At 40.0% G+C, this 21,822-nt stretch overlaps 1 protein-coding gene across 1 annotated transcript in view; it reads right to left on the bottom strand.

The window, feature by feature from the left end:
- Nucleotides 1–21,822, bottom strand: part of SPTA1 (spectrin alpha, erythrocytic 1) — a 77,386-nt gene that overhangs the window by 11,931 nt on the left and 43,633 nt on the right. Inside the window, exons 26-43 of the mRNA XM_037825628.1 lie at nucleotides 21,243–21,387; nucleotides 19,156–19,337; nucleotides 17,742–17,841; nucleotides 17,435–17,632; nucleotides 14,474–14,617; nucleotides 13,994–14,097; nucleotides 13,508–13,670; nucleotides 13,128–13,259; nucleotides 12,472–12,609; nucleotides 10,143–10,247; nucleotides 8,463–8,671; nucleotides 7,182–7,302; nucleotides 6,468–6,589; nucleotides 5,492–5,624; nucleotides 2,889–2,987; nucleotides 2,020–2,182; nucleotides 1,335–1,411; nucleotides 820–1,029 (exon numbers count right to left, since the gene is read on the bottom strand). Of these exons, the coding sequence (XP_037681556.1) occupies nucleotides 820–1,029; nucleotides 1,335–1,411; nucleotides 2,020–2,182; nucleotides 2,889–2,987; nucleotides 5,492–5,624; nucleotides 6,468–6,589; nucleotides 7,182–7,302; nucleotides 8,463–8,671; nucleotides 10,143–10,247; nucleotides 12,472–12,609; nucleotides 13,128–13,259; nucleotides 13,508–13,670; nucleotides 13,994–14,097; nucleotides 14,474–14,617; nucleotides 17,435–17,632; nucleotides 17,742–17,841; nucleotides 19,156–19,337; nucleotides 21,243–21,387 (2,545 nt within the window). The remainder of the gene's footprint in view (nucleotides 1–819; nucleotides 1,030–1,334; nucleotides 1,412–2,019; nucleotides 2,183–2,888; nucleotides 2,988–5,491; nucleotides 5,625–6,467; nucleotides 6,590–7,181; nucleotides 7,303–8,462; nucleotides 8,672–10,142; nucleotides 10,248–12,471; nucleotides 12,610–13,127; nucleotides 13,260–13,507; nucleotides 13,671–13,993; nucleotides 14,098–14,473; nucleotides 14,618–17,434; nucleotides 17,633–17,741; nucleotides 17,842–19,155; nucleotides 19,338–21,242; nucleotides 21,388–21,822) is intronic.

Below are 21,822 nucleotides of genomic sequence, written 5' to 3'. Positions count from 1 at the left end.
GCCCTTTAATAGAGTAGAAATTAACTAAGGGTCCATATTGAGCTTTGTTTTAATTTATGTATATATTTACTAATTCCTCTAGCAACCTGCCCTAATTTGTCACCAGGCACATTGGTTCTCATGGTCTAGGCATGCTCAATAATTTCACTGATTATCCTGATTTCCTTTACTTATCAGGATTATTTAAGATCAACACCCAGTGCTACAGCAGCCATCACTAGAAAGAACATTTTAGTCATTTATATCTGTACAGAACTTAGTGATTTATATTGCATTTTCATCCATTATTTCTTTTAATAGTAATCACCCAGAAAGGCAGGAGGAGTGGTAATATTATCCTCATTTCATAAATGAGGAATCAAGGTTCAGAGATGTTAACTGACATATACAAAGTTCCCAACTAGGAAAGATAGCTACAAGACAAGAAACCACGTTTTATGGCTAGTCGTAAATATTCCTTCAACTGGAATTAGAGAAAAGCACAAGGACAACCTTGACTCCTGCCTGCCAGTTTCAGTTCCACCATACACTAAGATTCTCCACCCTCCGCCCTCACCCACCTCTTCCCATGCATGTGCCTGGCCGGTCTCCAGTAAGCTGAAGATCTGGTCAATCAATCTAAAGTAACACTTGCCCAGATGAACTACTGCTTGCTCACCAAGAATGTATTCCTTATCTTTTTTCACTGCACTCAAATCTCTGTAATCATCTAACCAGGGTTTCCAGTATCTGTTTCTAGATTCCACATCTAATACCCAGATGATGATAGAGGTAATAGAAGCCTGATCACATCTCCTTTTTTTTTTTTTTTTTTTTTACCTTCTGAAAGGGTAGCTGGTTCTCCAGCAGCTTCTGTCTGTGGGCTGCAGAAGCTTCCAGCAGCTCTTCCCAGCGCCTCATCAGGGCAGCATGGCGCTCCTCAATGGCTTTGGTCTGGCTGTGCTGAGCAGCCACCAGCTGGTCCTTCAGGTCAGTGATCTCAAACAGCCTGTCTTGCTGGAAGTGTTGCAGACTTGCATCCAGTGTGTCCTAAGAAAGACCCACAGAGATGCTGTTTACAGGGAAACAGTTCAGGGTCCAAGGGGCCATTCCCACCTGCATTCCAACAGATTTTGATCATGAACAAGATAAGGATTAGTTAAGAGTTTGGGTAATCAGCAAGAAAAATGAAATATGATTTAGAGATTTAAGTGAAGATTTGGAGTTGAGTTATAGTTACATTCCACTTAGATGCATTTTGTGGTTAGATTTTAGGTTAGATGTAAATTTTTTAAAAGCAGTTTTTGGGGTTTGGGCCCCACTGGAATCTGCCAGCAGGGCAGCCCTGCTCTCACCTGTCTTGCCAGGAGAGTGAGGAACGCAGCAAGGTCTGCACCGTTGCCACTGGTGTTCAGGCTTCTTTCCTTCTCAGCTGTAAAGCAAAGATAATTAATCAGATGGGGAAGATGGTTGGTCTCTTATCAACTTCAGTAAAGAGAAAAACAATATTTACTATAGACAGCAAGAACTTCTCCAGACTTTCAAAGTGGGTACTTCATTGGAATATGGGAGCAGTGGGGCCCAGTGCATTATTTTTCCAGGCTTATGCAGGATAAAACTGACTGAAACACAGCTAGGGCCAGGATAACTTCTAAGTGTCTTAGAACAAAAGAAAACTGCAGTTTAGATAAAAATTATGGGTAAATCAAATGCACATTTTAGTTTTTTTTTACTAGAGAGTTTTGCTGTAGCTCTACATTTTCAAATATCACATATGAAATCACCAATTCCCCAGAAATGCATTCTCTGGAATCATTGTATTTAGTCATATCCTCAGCATGATTCATTGTGTATGTGTGCAAGTGTGTGTGTATGTGTGTTTGTGTGTGAGTGTCACTATGTCCAGAGAGAATGGAGGGTGTTTGATGAAGGAAGCATGCCTTTTCCAAAGGTAAATGAGAAAGCCCCAGAAACCACTCTACCAATGGCATTTCTCAGCATCTCTCAAACCAAAGGGACCCTGGCCCTGACACATCATACCTATCCAGGCTTCGATCACATCAGCCTTCCAGTTAAACTGCTGAAAGGCATAATCATCCTCCAATTGGTGCTTCCAACCAGCTACTGCTTTGGACAGAAATAGGGTCTTCTCATGCAGAGCCTCTATCTTGGCAGAAATTTCCTCCTTTTTCTGGCTCTCCTCCTGCAACACAAAGATTGAGGGAAGAGGGAAAGAGACAGGTGTACTGATGAGCGTCCAGAGCTAGAAATTTGAATTTCTTTAGTTCCATATAAAAGTTTTCATGCCTCTCATTCCAAATACATAATTCTCTCCTCTAGGTCAGATGACATTATTCTACTATGTTTACATGTCCCAGATGGTCTTTTCTGATCTGGCATCTGGATATTCTGCTTATATCTGTCATATACATAAGTGTGGACTTCTTGGCTGGGTAAGTTTCAGAAGACATGAATCATCTCTGTTTAGATTCTTTGTATAGCACTTGAAAGCTTTGTTTAAATAAGCTTTTAAACAGAGGAATGATTCTCAAGTTACAAAGAAGTTTCAGTGGGGTCCCCTCCCTACAGGCTTACAAACAAATTTCTTCAGAGTTCCTACAATAATGTATGGCCAAAGCCAGTGATAAGATCTTGATAAACCCCATATTTCACATAGCAGAGTAAGAGTGTCAAAAAAAATTTACAGAAATCTGAAAGGTGTACCTATAAAAACCTGAAAGAAAGAATTTCCAGGAAAAGGCAACTGAGCAGATAATTCTTGTTAAGAATAAAAAATGGCACGTGATTACTAAAGTCCCTCCTATGATTTTAGCACAGCTCCCCACTCACTATGGACCAATCCCTTTTGAAAATGAAAAGCTTGACATGAAATCCCTGGACTAGCTCACCTTATTCAGGATGTCTTCTCCTTGAGCACACACATTTTGCACTCGGGTCTCATGGACAGCAAAGTCATTGTCCAAAGCTTCATGCTTCTTCAGCAAGCTCTGCATAAATGAGTCAGTGAGAATCAAAACATCCAGGACTGAGAAATCTATCCACACCCACATTCTGGCTTCCTTTGCTGCCCTTCACCAGGGCTGATTCAGCTAAACTGGCAGACTAGGTGAGTGCCCATTTCTTCAGGCACAGCTCTACCAAATGCTTCTCCAAACTCGTGTCAAAGGGGACAATCTTAACAGAGAGAAGAGTCAGGAATACAAGGGACACTGTTGCTAGTGACTCTAAACTTTCTGCATTTTGAAATGAGGTTGCTATTTGAGAAGATATGTAAGGATTTCTCCATATTTAAATTTATATGTTCTATGCAATATCATATCTAGCAGAAAAAATATTAAATATTAAGAAAACCCTACATTAAAAATAGACACTAAGGGGGAGTGAAAAGAACCAGGAATTGTCTTTGAATATGACTCCAAGTTTTCTCTATTTCTGATTGCTTTCTGGAAACATGATGCCTGTACAGCAGGCAGAATGGAGAGGAATGAAGACCCACGAGGAGCAGTACTTCTGCATCTTCCTTCACATTTTCCTAAGAAATACCTATAACAACCCTTACCACAGCACAACCCACCCTTTGCTACTATCACTCCTGCCTTTTTTGTCCATCTCTTGTCATAAAGGCACCCATTATTTTTTTCCCTATACCACATAGGAAACCAGGGTAAAGAATGAAATGAATCCATATGACTAACATACTTTTTATAAATCACCTTTTGGAAATAAAATTATGATACATGGCATTCTTAGACATTAAAATAAGATGTTTACTGCTTTTAATACAGGATATACTACACTATATTATATGGCTGTATTATATTTCATTTTTATGAAGAAACTGTATGGAGATTAGACAGATGATCTACTTTGTAAGATTGAAATGCCTGACTTAATCATGTTTTTCTGCATGTAAAAGAGCATGAAATGCAGCCTCGTTGACATCTTCACCCTGTTTACCCAATCATTTCGCTGAATTTCCCCTTGGACATCTCAGGCAGTTCAGATACTGCACATCTAATGTATGTTTCTTTTAAATAAAATCTAGTTGTCCCCCCTTTAAATATGTTCCTAAATAGCCTTCTTAACTTAATGTTCAGGAAAAAAATATTGAGAAGGCACTAAAAGCCTAGAGAATTTGTCAAAAACATTGAGTGTGGCTTTCATAGTTATAAGTGATGATTTAGAAATATCTTCTCTTTATACGTAAAAGAAAAGGAGAACATGGCATAATTTTGAAGAAAATCCTGATTCACAAATTAAGGAAACATCCCCCCTTCTACTATCAGCTAATTTATGTGGACCCAGGAACCTAACAAAGCAGAAAGTAAGGTTTTTATCCACAAAAGAGGTCACTGAAGGTAGGTATATAGGAATCTTAATAAACTAATCAAAGATCTGAATGTATCTCCGGAGAATTCTGCTGATTGGAAAATGTCCATCGCCGAAGGTTGCACGCTGTATGATTTCATTAATACAACATTATTTAAATTATAAAATTATTGAAATGGAAAACAGACTTGTGGTTGCCAGGGGTTAAGGAGGAGATGAGGGTGGGTAGGTGTAACTGTAAAAGAGCAACAGGCTCTTGTGGTGATGGAAATGTTACGTATCTTGACTGTATCAATGCCAAATCTCGGTTGTGATATTGCACTATAATTTTTCTAGATGTTACCATCGGAGAAATCTGGGTAAAATGTAAAATGCTTGAACATATGCAGCAGTGTGCACATGTCCCCAAAAGACTTTTCAAAATAGGAGGAATTCACAGTTTTGTTATATGCTGTACAGACTTTAAAGCTTTCTTCTGTCAGTTTAATAAGTCTTTCCTTTCATGCCAGCACACAAAAGTAAATCAATCTCCATAAATGTTTCTTAGTAAATCCTTAAGTTTTCAGGCTTCTATGCACAGTTCTCAAGGCCCCTAGAAAATTGTTTTGTAATCTCTCTTTCAGAAGTTCTCAAAATCCCGATTAGTCCAGAATTTCACTGAGAACATGTCCATTATTGTTGAGAAAGCCAATCCTGAATTTTCAAAAGGTGTCTCTAAACTCTGGGACCACTCTATCCAGAAGGTACTTACCCTGAAACTATATTTTCTAGAAGCTGAAACCAATGGCCAAGCATAAAAGGAATTTTTCCAAATCAGTGTAACATCAAGGTTTGAAGGAAGTTTAGAAAATCTATCTCTATAAGGAAAGGCTTACCTATATTTAACCACAATGACTTTGGACTCATAGACAGCTCACAGATCACAGGATTAAATTTGAGTTGCACCTTCACACCTGATTGGTTTCATGACCTTGGAAATAAGTCCCTTATGTCTTTGGACCTTGATTTTCTCATGTTTAAAATTGGTAGTATCATCTATATGTCCCTCATTTCCTTCTCCCATCAGGAGGAAGATTCAGATTTCACAGGTAAAAACACTGACTTCCTAGGAAAAGGTTCATATTAAATGGAAGAAAATTATTCCATTCATCCTGTTCCTTACCTGAGTAGCAGCCAATGTATCTCCAGAATGCCCTTGTGCAACCATAGCATCCTTTTCACCGATCCAAGCTTCCTCTTCCTCGGCATTCTCCATGAATTGCAAGTATTCTAAGGATTCTTCCAAATGAAGCCCTCTATAATGGTGTGTGAGCAGAGGTAGGACCCAATGAGAAGAAAATCTGGTAGGCAGTGGATTATAGCATGGTGGCATGATCCCATCAAAGCAATCCAGCTTATTCACACAAGCCAACCACAGCGGAACTGGGCCAGAGCACAGTTCACGTGCTTATGGGCCAGCGATGCAACCTCCTATGAAGCTGAGGAGACAAGAGCCCCAGAAGCTATGTGACATTATCCCTGATTAGGAAGTTTTGTTGGAGAAAGGAAGCTGGCTAAACAAAAGGAAGTGCCTAGACTTCAGAGTTGAAAAATAGCAGCAGCTAAGCAGTGTTTCTTTCTATTCTGAGCACTTTCTTATATCATGAAGACATGACAAAGTCAAAGAATCTTCCTTTTAGTTTCCAGAAAGAAATTTCTTCCCACTGCCAAGACACAGGAAATTATAGACAGAAATTGTTCATTCTTGGTTATATGGCTATAAGAGAGAGAAAAAATATTCATTCATTACTTCATTACTAACTGCTGCATATAAAGTTAAAACTGTTGGTAGATACATAAGGTAAACCGGAAATTGTGGCTAATTCCCTGGTATGAAGGATTACGTACATAGGACAATGATAAAAGGCAGACAACTGCAAGAAAATGCAGGAGGAGAGGTATATTTAGAACACAGCAGCAGTGATCATTTTGGGCTAGGGGAAAATGGAGGAAGGCATCAAGTAAAATGTGGCTTTTGACAAGAACTTAAAAGATATACAGAGATTGGCAGTTGGGGAGTGTAGTCAATACTGAACAGGCACTTAAGTATCCTCCCAACATCAACCCAGGAAGAGTTGGACAGCCTGTCCCTCACTCACCGAGCCTTGGCCAAGTCCTTCAGCTTCTCCCAATGTTGAACAAGCTGAGCCAGCCGCTTCTGGATCTCTTCTTGCCCCACAGCAGCTTTGTCTCCTAGCTTCTCTGCCATATCCAGCACGTTCTGAAGAACACACCGCCTTCATGTTCCACCACCCCACAATCTTTCCCTGTTTACCCTTCATGATCCCCTGGCAAAGTATCTAGCCCTTCGTACCTTCCAGATCATTTATAAACTCCTGTGCTACATTGGGTGGTCCTGCAAATCCTGAAAGAATGAAGATGATCTACAATGCTAAACTTTACCAGGTCTCCTGGTGAATATCTCAGTTCATATCCTAGGCTACTGTCCACCATCTGTTTTGTGGATTGTTCATGGTCAAAGGTTGATTTGCTGCCCAAGCCAGGATTCAGACTCAACTTTTTACCATATGATTCAAGTAAATCTTTCCCAACCCACATCCCACTTGTGAACAATTGGGCCCAGTGTTAGAAGTGCTCTGCCATGGAAGATCTTGGGTTCCTGTTGCAGAATTCTTTTATTTATAGGAGACAAAATGTGTAGGAGAAGAAATCACTTGTAAACTCTACGACTAACTCTGTGTTACCTTGGTATGTTGCCTGCATGTCTTGTCACCCCATCCTATTTACTCTTAACATGACAGACTGGTATTAGGTGATTTCTGTCTTTCTGGGTCTGATATTCTGATTCCTACCTGGATGGCTGGCTTGTGTGCCTCCAGCTCCCCCTCTAGGCGTTTGTGTTTCTTCAGTAAGTTCTGAACACCCTGCAGATCCCTCCCATAGTCCTGGGAGCTCACTCGTACCAATTTATCCCTGGAAAGAAAGAAAACAGAGAAGTTAGGGTTTAGACATCTGAGAACACCCTTGACTAATGGTTTTCTAAGAATGTTTGTGCCTGGAGGCAGAGGAGGTGGTAAATTCTGGAACAACAAAAAGATAATTAATGGCAGTGGCTTGCAGGCAAACTTCTGACTTACGCAATTACAAGTTAAAATAACATGCTAATCTCTACCACGTGCAAAGTTATGTCAGCCAGCCTTTCATACCTTTGATTATTTACCTGTGTATCTTCTCTTCTTTGCTTAAGAACATAACATTGATGTTTCTCTTCCCCCGCAAGAAAAAAAAAATTGAAAATCATACCTGGTCTTTGGGACTTTTATTATTTTTGTATATTATTATCAATAATAAAGTTAAGTAGAATGGAAATAAAGGGCTGATACTATAGGCAGCTGGGATGGCTCTGAGTGTGAAAAGGTTGAACATAACCACAAAGCATCACAAATGACATAGACAAGATTATCTTATCTTCTGGCTTCTACAATGGTCTACTTGTTGCACCAGCGATGGAGAAAACTGATAGAAGGGAAAAACCTTATGTACTATGTTTCCTTCTAATTCATTGATTACTAGTAAGAATCAGTAGGTTTGCAGATGAGGAACTTAATGAGGCCGATTAAATGGACAGTAGGGAAAATAAGTTGATTTGCTAAGATTTTGCCAATAATATTTTTTACAACAGAAATTGAGGTAGTAAGAAAACCATGGCAAACACTGTGTAACATTCTCTGTCCAGTGTCCTGCCCAGTGCCATAAAAGACACACTGAATATAGAGAAAAAAAGACAATGATTTCTTCATCTGTGTAAGTGCTGTACGTGCCTAGCTGTCTCCATGATTAATGCACATTTTATAAGCTATTTAGAGCAAACAGATATGGTTTTTTAATTTTGTTTCCAGCATGTATATTAGCTGCTTCCCACTCTCTTCATGCTCATCTCCCTCTGCTTGCATCCAGCGAGGGAAATTTGGAAAAATAAAAACAATGCTAACTTTAGGTACAGGCAAAAATGATTAAGTAGTACCAACTGGTAGAAACACTTACAGTTTCCATTTTAGTTTCAACTAGAACCCTGCTTGGTGGGTTATCTACCCTCTTGGATTATCCATGAATTGTGAATTGATGGTACATACTCTATCCAGGATTCCTCGTCATCCAGGTCCTGAAAGAACTGGAACAAGGCATAGGCCTCTTTCAGTTTCTCATGGTGCGCAGCTGCCAAATTCTGGACATTCAGGAAGCGCTTGTTGATGCTATCCCTCTTCTCCACAATCTGCTCAGTGTTGAAAGTCCCACTGGAGAGCAGATCAGCAGCCAATTCGTTCACATCCTTGAGGGCATCCTAGAAAATCCCAATGTGCTCAATAAACAGTACTGACACGGTAAGCAAACCCAAGACCTTTGCGCACTGCTTATTCAGGTTCAAGGACTAGGTCACATAAATTGCTCTTTTTTAATGCAATTTTATTGAGATACATTTACATATCAGATAATTGACTAAAATGTACACTCAGTGGTTCATAATATCATCATGTAGTTGTGCATTCATCACCAAAATCAATTTTTGAACATTTTCATTACTCCAAAAAAAGAAAAAATAAATAATAATAAAAAAGAACACACAAAATATCCCATACCCCTTATCCCCCTTATTATTTATTTATTTATTTATTGTCTTTGTTTTCTTACTCATCTGTCCATACACTGGATAAAGGGAGTCAGTCACAAAGTTTTTGCAATTACACAGTCACACCTTAAGAGCTATATAGTTTTACAATCAACACAGATTGTTTTTGAAGGTAGTTGATTTGATAGTGTGCTCTTTTAACTCAGGTTAACTAAAGACCAGATCAGAAAGAAATGTAGATAGCATGATTGTATTACTTGAATTTCACATTTCCCCATCTTATTCCTTATCTTGATGTTCTTGATGTTTTCACCTGTATTCTCTCCGCAGCTAGAAAACAAGATCCTGACGAGCAAGCATTCTGTCTCACACAAGACTGTCTTCTTCACAACACTGAATTTGGCAGTCACAGATTGATTGATTGATTGACTGATTGATTGATTGATTGATTGAAATGCTCAACAAGAACTACTCTATTGGTAACATTCTTAGGCTGGCCATAGAACCCAGCGAGGCCTTATCCAGCTTCTTCTGTGTTTATTCCCATTCTAACCCTGTCCCTTAGTGATGTCACAGGGAATGTCACCAAATCCTGACTCTTGAACTTAGAAAACCTTTGACTTCCTGTCTTTCTGGTGTATCTAAACTATCAAATAAAGCTGGTAATATAAAAATTCTTCAGCATGAAACTGATACCAACCAGAATGTTCCTCACTGGTTCCAAGACCAATCTGTGGTTTGTATTAAGAGGAATCCTTTATAGAATTTCCAGAGTCCATATCTAGTTTTGTCTACACTTTACAATTTCAGGGCACATACCCCCATCTGATGTTATTTTTTCTATTCAATTCTGTAAAATAAACTTCTATTTTTTAAAATACCAGATCAAATAGATTTGGAAGATAGTAACTTTATATGCATGCATCAGGAAAAAAAATGAACAAGATAACTTTAAGATCTGCCTCTCAGAGTCTTAGAATATATAGGGTAATGATAATTGGCTAACAATGGCAGTTAAAATGGCTCTTCAGCACCCGGGTTTGGCCTTATTATAATGAGTGCTGGCTGAGAACACTAAGGTCAATTTTGAAAGGCTGCGTTCTCAAATGGTCTTTTAAGACCACAGGAAAAAAAATCAGAAGCATTTCCATCCTGGCCAGTGGAGTGGGATTCCAGCACTACTTACCTCTCGGGCCGACATCTCTGTCTCCAATAGCTGATGCTTCTTGAGCAGGTTACCTGCTGATGCCAAGTCCTTGGCCTGATCTTTCATGGCCAGCAGTGTCTCTGCCTGGGAATGGAGAAATAAGCAATAAAGGTGTCGAATGAAAAACGGCTTTAAGGAAAACAAGTTTAGCAACTATGTCCCCAAACTCTTCCCAGGAAGGATCAACAAAATCAATCATTCAAGTATGAATTCATTTATCTGACAAGTATTTATTAATTGCTTACTGCTTTCCAGACAGTGTACTCATTACTGTGGATAGTACAGGTAAACAAGTTCAGTAACTTTCCTGGTATCATAGATCTTTACTTATGTTTGTTCCATGTACCTTGCTTTGGTGTCTGCTTCGAAAGGTCATTAAAAAGGTATTGATTTCATATGTGATTTATATTCATATTTATAAAGCAACATGTACCAAGTAGTACAGAATCATTTGATTATTAAATCTTTGACAAATGAATTGGTTGATGAAAAGACTTCACAAAGTTTACTTCCCAAATAAATAGGCATTAAAATAAGACAAAGCAAAACTATCAAGAAGAAGAAAAAAATATTGTTGCATTTCTAAATCCAGGGAGATGGGTAGTATGATGTAAAGAATGTGGGCTTGGTGCTCACACTGGATCAGAATTCTTCCACTTCATGTCTTTGTGTATTTGGATCCATCACCTAATTTCTCTGTAAACCTTGGTGCCCTCATCAGTAAAATTTTGGTCTTGTGAATTTTGTGAGGGTGAAGTCAATTAAGATATATGAAGTACCTGGCACATTGTAGTTGCCCAGGAATCAGCTTCTATGTTCCAATGAAAAGATGTTGATGCATTTCAAAAGAGGTTTGATGGACAATGCTGCAGCTTTCCAAGAGACTTTACAGCAAAGACTAGAGAAGTACATCCTGGTCTAAACCCCTCCCTCCATGAAAAGAATAGCAGTGATAGCAAACTAGACATAGCTATGGGACCTCCAATAGCTTTGGCATATATTACACTTATGAGACTACTAGACTTTGGAGAGATGTCTTAGTAGAGTTGGGAATTGGGTTCAAGAGACCATGCGATGGGTGATATGAGAAACTTGGGGAAAATGAGGGGGTGTGATAAGCTCCAACTAATCTTTGGAATCAGTCAGGCCTGATTTTAAATGCTGGCTATGCTGTCTACTAGCTGTTAGGTTGCTGAAAATGTCTGAGTATTAAACAAATATTTAATACTGCTGGCTGAACAGGGTTGTTGTGATGGTTGCTAAGTGCCACATGTTCAGTAAATTGCTGTTGGAAGTGATGGTGGGGTTAGTATCATTAATGTCATTGAAGTCTCTTCCAGCTTAGGCAACATATGAATGATCATATTGATGGAACCCTACTGACGGAGATTTAGGACTTGCACTTGCATTTTATTCCTCAGTGTGAAATCAAAGTCTGAATCTGGATAGAGAAGAATCAGAGGGCAAAAGAGGATTTCAGTGAGGCTTTTCCTTAAGCATCTAAATTCAACTCAACTTTCCGTTTCAGCTTGGATTTCCTTTTCCTACTGCAACCTCTCTTCTTTTAGGCCTTTATACTGGATCAACACATTCCTCCCAAGAAAGGAGTCACCAACATTCTTAGGCTGCATCAGCATATATAGAGTATCCTGAATACTGGATCCTCTAATACTCTGAACACTCTGTTTTGCACTGATATGACTTACCTTCAACATCAGGATCAGTTCTGATCACCACAGTGATCAGTAGAACGAGTGATGCATGTTCTGAAGACTTGAAACCAACTGATGTGAAGAAAATTTTGAAACAGCTGAAGAAAACAGCCAAGGAGAAAACTATTCTAATTTAGTGTGTGTCTTTAGGGAGAGAATTAAAACAGGCATATTTCAGCTCAATACAAGGGAAAATGTCTCAACAGTGAAATCTTCCCAAAGATGGAATGATCTGCCTTATAAGTTAATGCTTCCCCTGCCATTTTATATATATATATTGCAAGTATAGGCCAGAAAAATTCTTGTCAGAGACAGCACAGTAAGGATTTCTGAATTTGATGGGTGATTAGATGGTCTTCAAGGTTTCTTCAAACACAGGCAACCTATGATTTCTCCATGACACAAATTCCCCTAGATGAGCTGAGATCCTGGCATTTCTGCTGTTTTGCTAGGTTACTGGATAGTTTGTTGGTTAATTTACATCCTTACTGTACAGAAAGACTTAGAGTCTCAATGCCTTCTTGTAGCAAAACAGGTGTCCCTCATCTCCATCCATCTGATGCTCCTGTGCCCCCAACATTTCCAGGTTCTATTACCTCTGAGAGCCAGAACTCAAAGTCCCGGATGCCTGTGTTGAACCTCTGCTGGCGACTGGCCTCATTGAGCTTCTGCCCTTTGTCAGTTGTCCTCTCAAGCAGGTGGTTCCATTGTTTTTCCAGCTCTTCCAGTTGTTCCTAACCCAAGGAAAGCAAGGAGTCATTAGAGTGGTTAGAGGCCTGGATCCTGTGATAACCTGAGAGGACAATGTATGGAGGCTCTGGAAGGAGAGGAGGGACTTACCAAAATTTGCTGGTACTTGAATGTCATAAATTTTAAACCAATTATACTTAATCTGGGACACAACTGTGGGTGTTGGAAGAAAGGGTAGTTTGAAGGAAGGGTGCCAGTCTGATTAAAGAGATTGAAATCCAAATGCCAAAGGATGATTGACAGTAGAAGCAGAAAATATAGAACAAGCATGAAAAGACTTAGGAATTAAGTCAAAAGCTTTCCTGGAGTTCTGGATACTGGGTATGATGGAAGTGATAAAAGTCTGAGCATCTGTTTTCCTCTTCTGTTGTGCAACAATCAAAGGGAAGACTAAACCACAGAAAATATTCCATATCCCTATAGATGGAAATATTGAAAGAGCAAAAAGATTTCTGTTCATGTCCCTTTGTGGCCAAGAACTCATCCTGAGCTGAAACCCTACCTTCATGTTCTCTTCATTGCCATCACATGCGTTCCGCTCAATCAGAGAGCTCCCCAGACTGATGACTCCTTCTACCTGCTCAGTTCGGCCATCAACCTCATTTTTAAAAGCCTGGTGTTTCAGGTATTTCCTCTGAAGGCAAAGCAGAAACAAAATTGATCCTCTTTTTTAGGGAAGCAGGATAAGTTAACTTCTGATTACAAGGAAGAGTTAATATTTCTGTCAGTATTTCTCAAGAACTCACTCCACATCAGACTCAAGAATTCCTAAGGGCAGGGACAGCAGCCTCAAAAGTAGGGGAGTTTCAGTATAGGAGGATGACCATTCAACTAACAATCTGCGGATGGTGAAGTTTTCTTAGAGTCCTATTTTGAACTTGCCTGAATGTTGGTAGGGTCTTTGTAGGACTCATCACAGGCTGTGGGCAGCATCTCACTGATCCACTCCCTTATCTCCTTGAGGTCACGGTAGAACTGTTTCAGGTCAGCGTAGTCTCCAAGCTTTGTCCTCTCAGCAATCATCAGTGCTTTGAGAGCATTCCACCTGGAGGAAGGGTCAGAACACTCTCTGCACTCCACCCTTTCCCCAAGCTCTGATGTCATATCCATGAATGTTCCCATTCACCAGCCTGTCCCTTCTCCTCTCACACAGTCTCATTATTTCCAGATATAAAATGCAACAGCTGAATCAGATAATTTCTAATGTACCATCCAACCCTTTCATTCTATGAGTCCAGGTTAGAAAGTTCCCCAAGATGCCAAGGTCACTTTTAGGCATCTGGAAAGGTCCTTTCAGGCTGAATGCTAGCAAAAAGGTCTTTTTGCTACATCTTCCTGTAACTCGCAAAACAATCACCCAGGCCTGACCTGTCCAGCACCCGTTGGAGTCGGGCAGCAATCTCCTCCTTGGCATAGTGGTCATCAGCTATGAGTTGCTCAGCAAAATGTTTTAGGTCAGTGATCTTCCCTTCCTGGAGAAAGGAAAAGGAAAGAGTCCAGATGCCTGGGTATTAGATTCTTGGAGCAATCTAAGACTCCTTCCTAGAAAGCAATAGAGATAGCTATCTTTGTAGCTTCAGGGGTCAGATCCAGAACAAAAGTTTAAATGCTTGTACAGGAGAGGTGAATTTCAACTCAACAGGAGGAGAAACATCTAATAGTCACCACCAGTCAACTTTGACATGGGGTCCAAGGGCCATTGTAGAGGGTGCCTGACTACCTCAGAGTTTTCTACAAGGAGCAAATGGGTTTCTAAATACCTATAAATGATAAAACTGCGCAAATGTGTAGGATTTTTGTTATATCACTAGTAGTTATTCTTGGAACTATTATATTAGTTGTTATTACCTGGGCAGTGATTGCTTTGTCTAAATCATCACGTTTCTTCATCAAGGCCTCCAGGCTGTCTAAGGAGTCCTTGTCATCTGACCTCAGGAAATTCTCACGGGCCACCATCCAGCTCTCAGCCTGATCACAGTTCCCTTGGAACAACTATGGGGAATAAAGTTAGAGGCATATGGTGCATTCATTCCAGGGTGACAAAGGAAATGTTCTTATCCCTTTCTCATAATATTGACCATAAGAGATCCTGCAGAATTCTAATATTGTTCCAAGAAGTATGTGTGTGTGTGTGTATGTATGTATGTGTTCATGGTGGGGGAGGGTAATGAAATTGAGTGTGGGGTAAAATGTGAACAGTAAACTGATTAATCCCACCTTTACTTACCACATCAACATTTTAATTATCTTACATGTGTGGATATTGATTTCCTGGGAACTTTTTTTTGGCATTCTGGCCCCATGAATGCATTCATTAATTCAGTTGTTCAATGTATAATTTTCCTTATGGATCTTTGCTTGGGATAAACTATAAATGCAGTTAACCTTGTTCAAAATGTAAAAGCAATGCTCAGTCAATGCTGGTCTAATTCTTAGAAAGGCAGTAAGCCCTCCAGAAAGAACAATGAGATATTCCTAAAGTTTTCTAGGGACCAGAGCCTCAGTTCTCATTGTGGTGTAGTGGCTTCAGGAATATGGAGAATAGCCTCCTCCAACTCCTGGAAGCAACCCACCCCTTTTTCCAGTTCAAACTTATATATTTTTTCCAAGCATTATGATTGCCAGACATATCTGAGAAAGACCTGAGCTATGTAATTCTCAACAGCTGTTTAGCAGCAGATAAACTGTGGTGAGATAAATCATGGATTTTTTTTTTTAAGAAAGAAGAAATATGGTTTAAAGAAAGGTCACAGGACTCCTTAGAGAGGATGAAGAATTAAAGATGTCTTCCTCTCTCAGTATGACATCTGCAAACTTAATTCAAGAAATACAAAAGGACTAAGCACTAGCATGGGTTGCTAAAAGCAATACACACTCCAAACTTTATTTGAAGTAGAGTATATCTCTTATGGCAAAGGGAGTAGAAAGGCAACTAGAGAAACATGAAGAGTGGGAAATATTAAAAGTTAGAGTTCAAATTGGCAGCAAGGAAATGTACAATCCACATTATAGAGAATTGATACATAAGTGTCTGTGCCAGTTCAAATGTATTATGTCCCCCAAATGCCGTTATCTTTGATGTAATCTTGTGTGTGCAGACCTATCAGTGTTAATTAGATTGAAATTCTTTGAGTGTTTCCATGGACATGCGCCCCACCCAACTGTGGGTGATGACTCTGATTGGATAATTTCCGTGGAGGTGTTGGCCCACCCATTCAGGGTAGGTCTGAATTAAATTACCGGAGCACTATATGAGAGCTCAGACAGAAGGAGCAGTTTGCTACAGCCAAGAGAGACACTGAAGAAAGCACAGGAGCTGCAGATGAGAGACAGTTTGAAAACGGCCATTGAAAGCAGACTTGCTCCGGAGAAGCTGAGAGAGGACAAATATCCCAAGTGCAATTAAGAGCAAAATTTTTGAGGAACTGCAGCCTAGAGAGGAACGTCTTGGGAGAAAACCATTTTGAAACCAGAAGTTTGGAGCAGATGCCAGCCACGTGCCTTCCCAGCTAACAGAGGTTTTCCGGACGCCATTGGCCATCCTCCAGTGAAGGTATCTGGTTGCTGATGCATTACTTTGGACTCTTTATGGCCTTAAGACTGTAACTGTGTAAACAAATAAACCCCCTTTTATAAAAGCCAATCCATCTCTGGTGTTTTGCATTCCAGCAGCATTAGCAAACTAGAACAGGGTCTATGAGTTTTTGTTAAAAATGAGAAGATATTATTAGTAGTGTTAGTATTAGCATTTTGACAATCTTCCAGTCATCCCTCAAATTTCTACAGGTCAGAGACACATGAATGTTAGGTGAATTCAGGGAGAGTCTCCCTGACAGGGAACTTTGAGTGGGCAGGTAAATTAGAGATTGATCTAAAGTAACTTAGAGGTATTGGGAAAATCAGGAAAATTAGAATTAATGAGGTAAGAACTTGCCTTGTTTGAAGCAGAGATAAAGACAAGAGAGCCACATAGCAAATAACAAGTGTTATTAAGATGTTTTGAAAAGGGAAAAGTCAATGTCAGATCATCTTTCCTAGGAAAGAAAAGACTGGAGTTTGTTTACTCTGATAGCCATAACCCCCAAACCCAAAGCATTTATGGGACACACAGTACACACAGCACCATACATACTACAGCACTCATGCCATGAATCTTATCTATACTGGATCTTTTACTCTTCCCTGAACATATATTTTATGTGTTTATATAAGCTATATCCCAAAATTGGGACACCCTTCCCCATACTCTACACCTGGTAAATACCTGCTAGCTATTTCTGTAAGACTCCAGTAAACGCTACATTTCAGAGTAGCCTGTGACAGCCCCACTCTCTTCCTTCAAAAAAAAAAAATGTGTATTGCTCCCTCCTCTTTAACCTCAGAGTAATCCATGCTTTTTGTTTTATTAATTATCACCTTACTCTATGAGAACTAACATGTCTAATTTCACCACTTAAGAAAAGAGATCTTATATTATCAATCTTTGTGTCCCCAGGGCCCTGCACACATATTTTCTCAATTAAAAAAATAAATAAGCAAGCAAGCAAGTAAATAAATAAATGACAATCACTGAAATCCATGCTCAGGACTGACCCCCACATTGTTTGGCTTTTCTAACAGGGATAAGGGCAAAGAACACCACAATGATCAGTCTGCAAAGCAGAGAATCCAATGTCAGATGTTCAAGAGGTGCCCTTGGTTTACCGCATGGAAAGGCCAGTGTACTAAGAGCCTATCCTAACCATGTAAAATTGCACAGAAGGAACAGACTGAGACTAACCCTGCTCAGCTATTGGCAATTTTCTGTACCTTCAAACCCAGACATTGGTCTAGCATCCTCTTGCGTTGTTCCCAAGCTTTCTCCAAATCTTGTCTCTCTAGTCTGACAGCTTGAAGCTTATTTTCAATTTCAGGGCTATCACGGTGCCCGCTGTCTATCAGTTGTGCACCAAAGTCCTCTAAGGCCTGGAAGGTGGGAGCTTCTGCCTCCATGTCAGCACGATGCTCCTGTGGGAAAAAGTGGGCAGAAACTGGTGAGGCCGATTACACCAAAAATTGTAAAATGAAGGGTGGTTGTGAGATCAAGTGATCAGTGGCTGTGGTTTTGCAGTCACACCTGGTGTCGCTCCAGCATGATCTCTGTGCCAGTTAAGTCCTCGGCTAGCTCCTGTGATGACACCATGCCACCAATGCCACTGATGCAATTCTGCAGGTCCCTAGACAAACAGACATATTGGCATTGGCATTGATAAGAACACCTTGAAACCTTCTACAGGGATGTCTGTCCTATGGCTTTTCCCTCTCTAGTAAACATTTCCAGATTAATGTCTTCTATCTGACTTTACATGCTTCACACATCTGAGATTTAACGATTTGCCCTGTATCACTTAAGGATAGCAAACCCTTGCATTTGAAAAATCACTTCATATATAGATTTCAATGCTTGTAATAATCCTGTATAAAATGCTAGTAATTCTTTTGTTTCCATTTTGGAGATGATGAAATGAGCTCTGAGAGGGTAAATGGTTTGACCTATGTGATGTTACTAGAAGGAAACATCTGGACTAGATCCCTGACCCACCCTCAACTCTAAAAGTTTCTCCAAGTAGACTGATATGATGAGGATTTGCCTGACCTGCCAAGCTGGAGATTCTCTGGTCCTGCTAAGGTTCAGGTTTACTCAGAAAGGTGGCAGGCAAAGACAGAGGGAGCAAGGTACTTGAAGGTGACAAACCACATTTTTCCCCAAACCTTCCTAATGGTGAGTGAAGCTGGGTCTAAGGGTTCTGTGGGATCAGATGCAGGTTACAGGGGTAGGCTGAGGGAAGAGCTTAACAGGTAAAATGTGCATTTGCCAGGTGATTTTTGTGCTAAAGTCTAAACTTGTTAAAAGACACTCCAAATTCTCCAGGATTTGATCCCAACATTTTGAATCTCATTTGTTGCTACTTCTCCTTATACCCCTGACATATAAAATTCAGACTCTTGCTACCCTGAACACTCCCTGCCCCATGAACATGCTGTATTTGTCTTATCCTTATGCCTTTGTTTGCACAGTTCCCCTACATTAATGTCTTTCCCTTCTATCCCACTGGTTAAAATCCTCAATAATAATGCTCAGTAAAATGCTACTTTCTCTACAATGTATCAGTTGTTCTCTTCACCTCTGAATTTCTTCTGGTGTTTGTTAGGGATGCATGTTTTGGGCCATATCATGTTTTACACGGTTATCTTTGCTTTTTGCTTCCCCATAGTATGAAAGTACGGGGTCCTCACAACTCCTGTCACAGTGTCTTACATGTCATGTACACTCATCAGAAGCTCACTTAATCAGCCTAGATGGTTTCAATTTCTTAAGGTATCGGCCCTGAAATTTTGGTCTTTACTAAAGGTAAAGAGAACCGGACATAGCAGTGCCATCCAAACCCAGCAGTGAACAGCACGGCACCCGTACCCAGATGGCTCATGGAGTCCCAGGCCAAACATGGGGATTCCCACCCCCACTGGTGAAAGTCTGCCTTTGACTTTACCTGGCCTTGCTGAGGAACAAGTAGAATTTCTGGGCCTCACTTAGATTCTCCTTACGATCCTCTGTCAGCCCCAGCAGGTCATCCCAGGCCTCATTCAGCTCTTTTCGCTGCCACTGAAGGTCCTCCATGGCATCTGGATGGGACTCACTGAGCCGCTCCGCTGTTTCCCCCAGGATGGTCACCTGGAGAGGTTAAAGAGCTCCACTAACCAGCCTAGACTCAAACCTGACTCCTAGCAAAATAATTGTGATGGCAAAACTGGATTTCCACTTGAAACAGAATGAATTTGGACCTCTACCTCACACTATATACAAAAATTAACTCTAAATGAATCAAGGATCTAAACATATGAGCTAAAACCATAAAAATCCTACAATAAAACAAAAGGGAGAACCTTAGTAACTTTGGATTTGGTAGTGATTTTTTAGACATGGCACCAAAACTATGGGCAATGAAGGAAAAGTAGATAAAATGGACTTTGTCAAAATTTAAAACTTTTGTATGTCAAAGGGCACTATAAAAAAAGTGCAAAGACAACCTATAGAATACATACCTAATAAGTGTTTCATATCCAGAATATATAAAGAACTGCTACAACTCAGCAGCAAAAGATATATAACCCAAATAAAAATACACAAAAGACTTAAATAGACAGTTGTCTAAGGAAGACACACAAATGAAAAGAGTCTTAATATTGTTGGTCCACAGGGTAATGCAAATCAAAACCATGAGATACCACTTGACACCCATTAGGGTGGCTATTATTCATAAAACAGAAAATAATTGTTGGTGAGGATGCAGAGGAATAGGAACCTTTATACATGGCTGGTGGCACTGTAGAATGGCGTAGCCACTGTACAAATAAGTTTGATGGTTCATCAGAAAATTGAAAATAGAATTACCATATGACTTGGCAATCCCACTTCTTGGTATATACCCCAAAGAATTGAAAGCAGGGAATCAAACAGTCATTTGTACATCGATGTTCATAACAGTATTACTGCAATAGCCAAAATGTCAATCAACAGATGAATTGATAAACAAAATGTGGTATATATGTTCAATGGAATATTATTTTGTTACAAAAAGTAATGAAGCTCTGATGCATGCTACAACCAGGATTAACCTTGAAGATACTATGTTGAGTGAAACAAGCCAGATATAAAAAGATAAATATTGTATGACCTCATTTATATGAGGCACTAGAAAAAGCAAACTTCATAGAGACTGATAGCAGTTTATAGGTTACCAGGCAGGGGGTGGGAGAGTTATAGCTTAACAAATAAAGAACTTCTGTTTGAAGTGATGAAAAATTAGGGGCAGTGTATAGCAGTAATAGTAGCACAATATTGTGAATGTAATTAATACTACTGATTTGTACACTTGAATGCATTTAAAATGGGAAATTCTGAGTTTTATATTTGTTACTACAATAAAAAGTTTAAAACTTAAAAAAAGGAGGAGTCTGGACCCTCAGTGCTCATTTTCCCATAGATATCAGTGATGTAAAATCGCATCTTGCTACTTTATAAAATAATGATACCAACCCCTTTTTAGCCAACATGATGAGTCTGCTGGTGAAGATCTTTTCAATATAGATATCTTCTGTGCTTTTTGTTCTATATAATAATGCCAAGCTGTATGATGCCTCTGTTTTATCCAGAGTGCCACTGGCAAGCTCAGGAGTCCACTTCTGGGCCAGGATAGCGTTGGGAAAGTGCGTTTGACCCCAGGGTGAAGAAACACTGCATGCTCAGGCATAGGCCTGGCCATCCTTGGCTGCTTGTCTCTCACTAGCTTTGGGCAGGTAATGGTCACTTGGAACCCACTAAAGTGGCAAGGAAAATTAAGGTAGCCATTTGGCTAGGAGGGGTTTTTTTATTTCCAACATGTCTTCACCACGTGTTTATGGTCTTGGGTCATATTTTATTGTCCTTGCCTTAGGGACAGGGTACAAGAACAAGTACGGAGCAAGATAAAGAGAAATGTAAGAATAAGGGGCTGAGAAAGAACCCCAGAATATTTTTACTAGGTGTAAACATGAAGAGGAATGTGTCGAAAAAGCTTGAAAGCACATGCTGTCTTACCTTCTCCCCCAGGGGCACCAGGTCTCTCTCAAAGCCCTCATGCTGTCGCTGAAGGGCTTGAACACTGAACAGGTCTGAGCCAGGGTCAGCAGCACTGAGGGCCTGGCACTTCTTCTCAATCTTCTCCTTCGTGTCATCTGCTTCTCTGGTACGCAAGAGAGTAAAGACACAGGGGGCAATCATGTGCACCAGAGGCAGACTGGCTGGGCTCACAAGGAGTCATCAGTGACTGTCACTACCACCACCACACAGCACCACCACCACCACCATCATCATCATCAATTTTTGTGTGCTAGGCACTGAGGCTCATTTAATCTTTACAACAGCTCTCTGAGGCACAGTTACTACTATCATTCCCATTTCAAAAATGAAGACACTGAAGTATAATTAAGGAGGATAAGTATTTTCCCAGATTATACCAGTGCTAAATGGCTGAGCCCAAAATTGAACCAGGTGGTCAGTCTGCAAAGCCACATGCTCAACCATTATATTTCACGGCCTTCCATCTTAAGTCATTCTAAACAACTGGGTCTTGGTTTTCTCTCTCTTGAATCTTCAAGAATACTTTTATACACAGAGA

This window comes from Choloepus didactylus, chromosome 2 (assembly GCF_015220235.1).
Source record: "Choloepus didactylus isolate mChoDid1 chromosome 2, mChoDid1.pri, whole genome shotgun sequence".
Lineage (NCBI taxonomy): Eukaryota > Metazoa > Chordata > Mammalia > Pilosa > Megalonychidae > Choloepus > Choloepus didactylus.
This window is presented reverse-complemented; position numbering and strand designations above follow the sequence as displayed.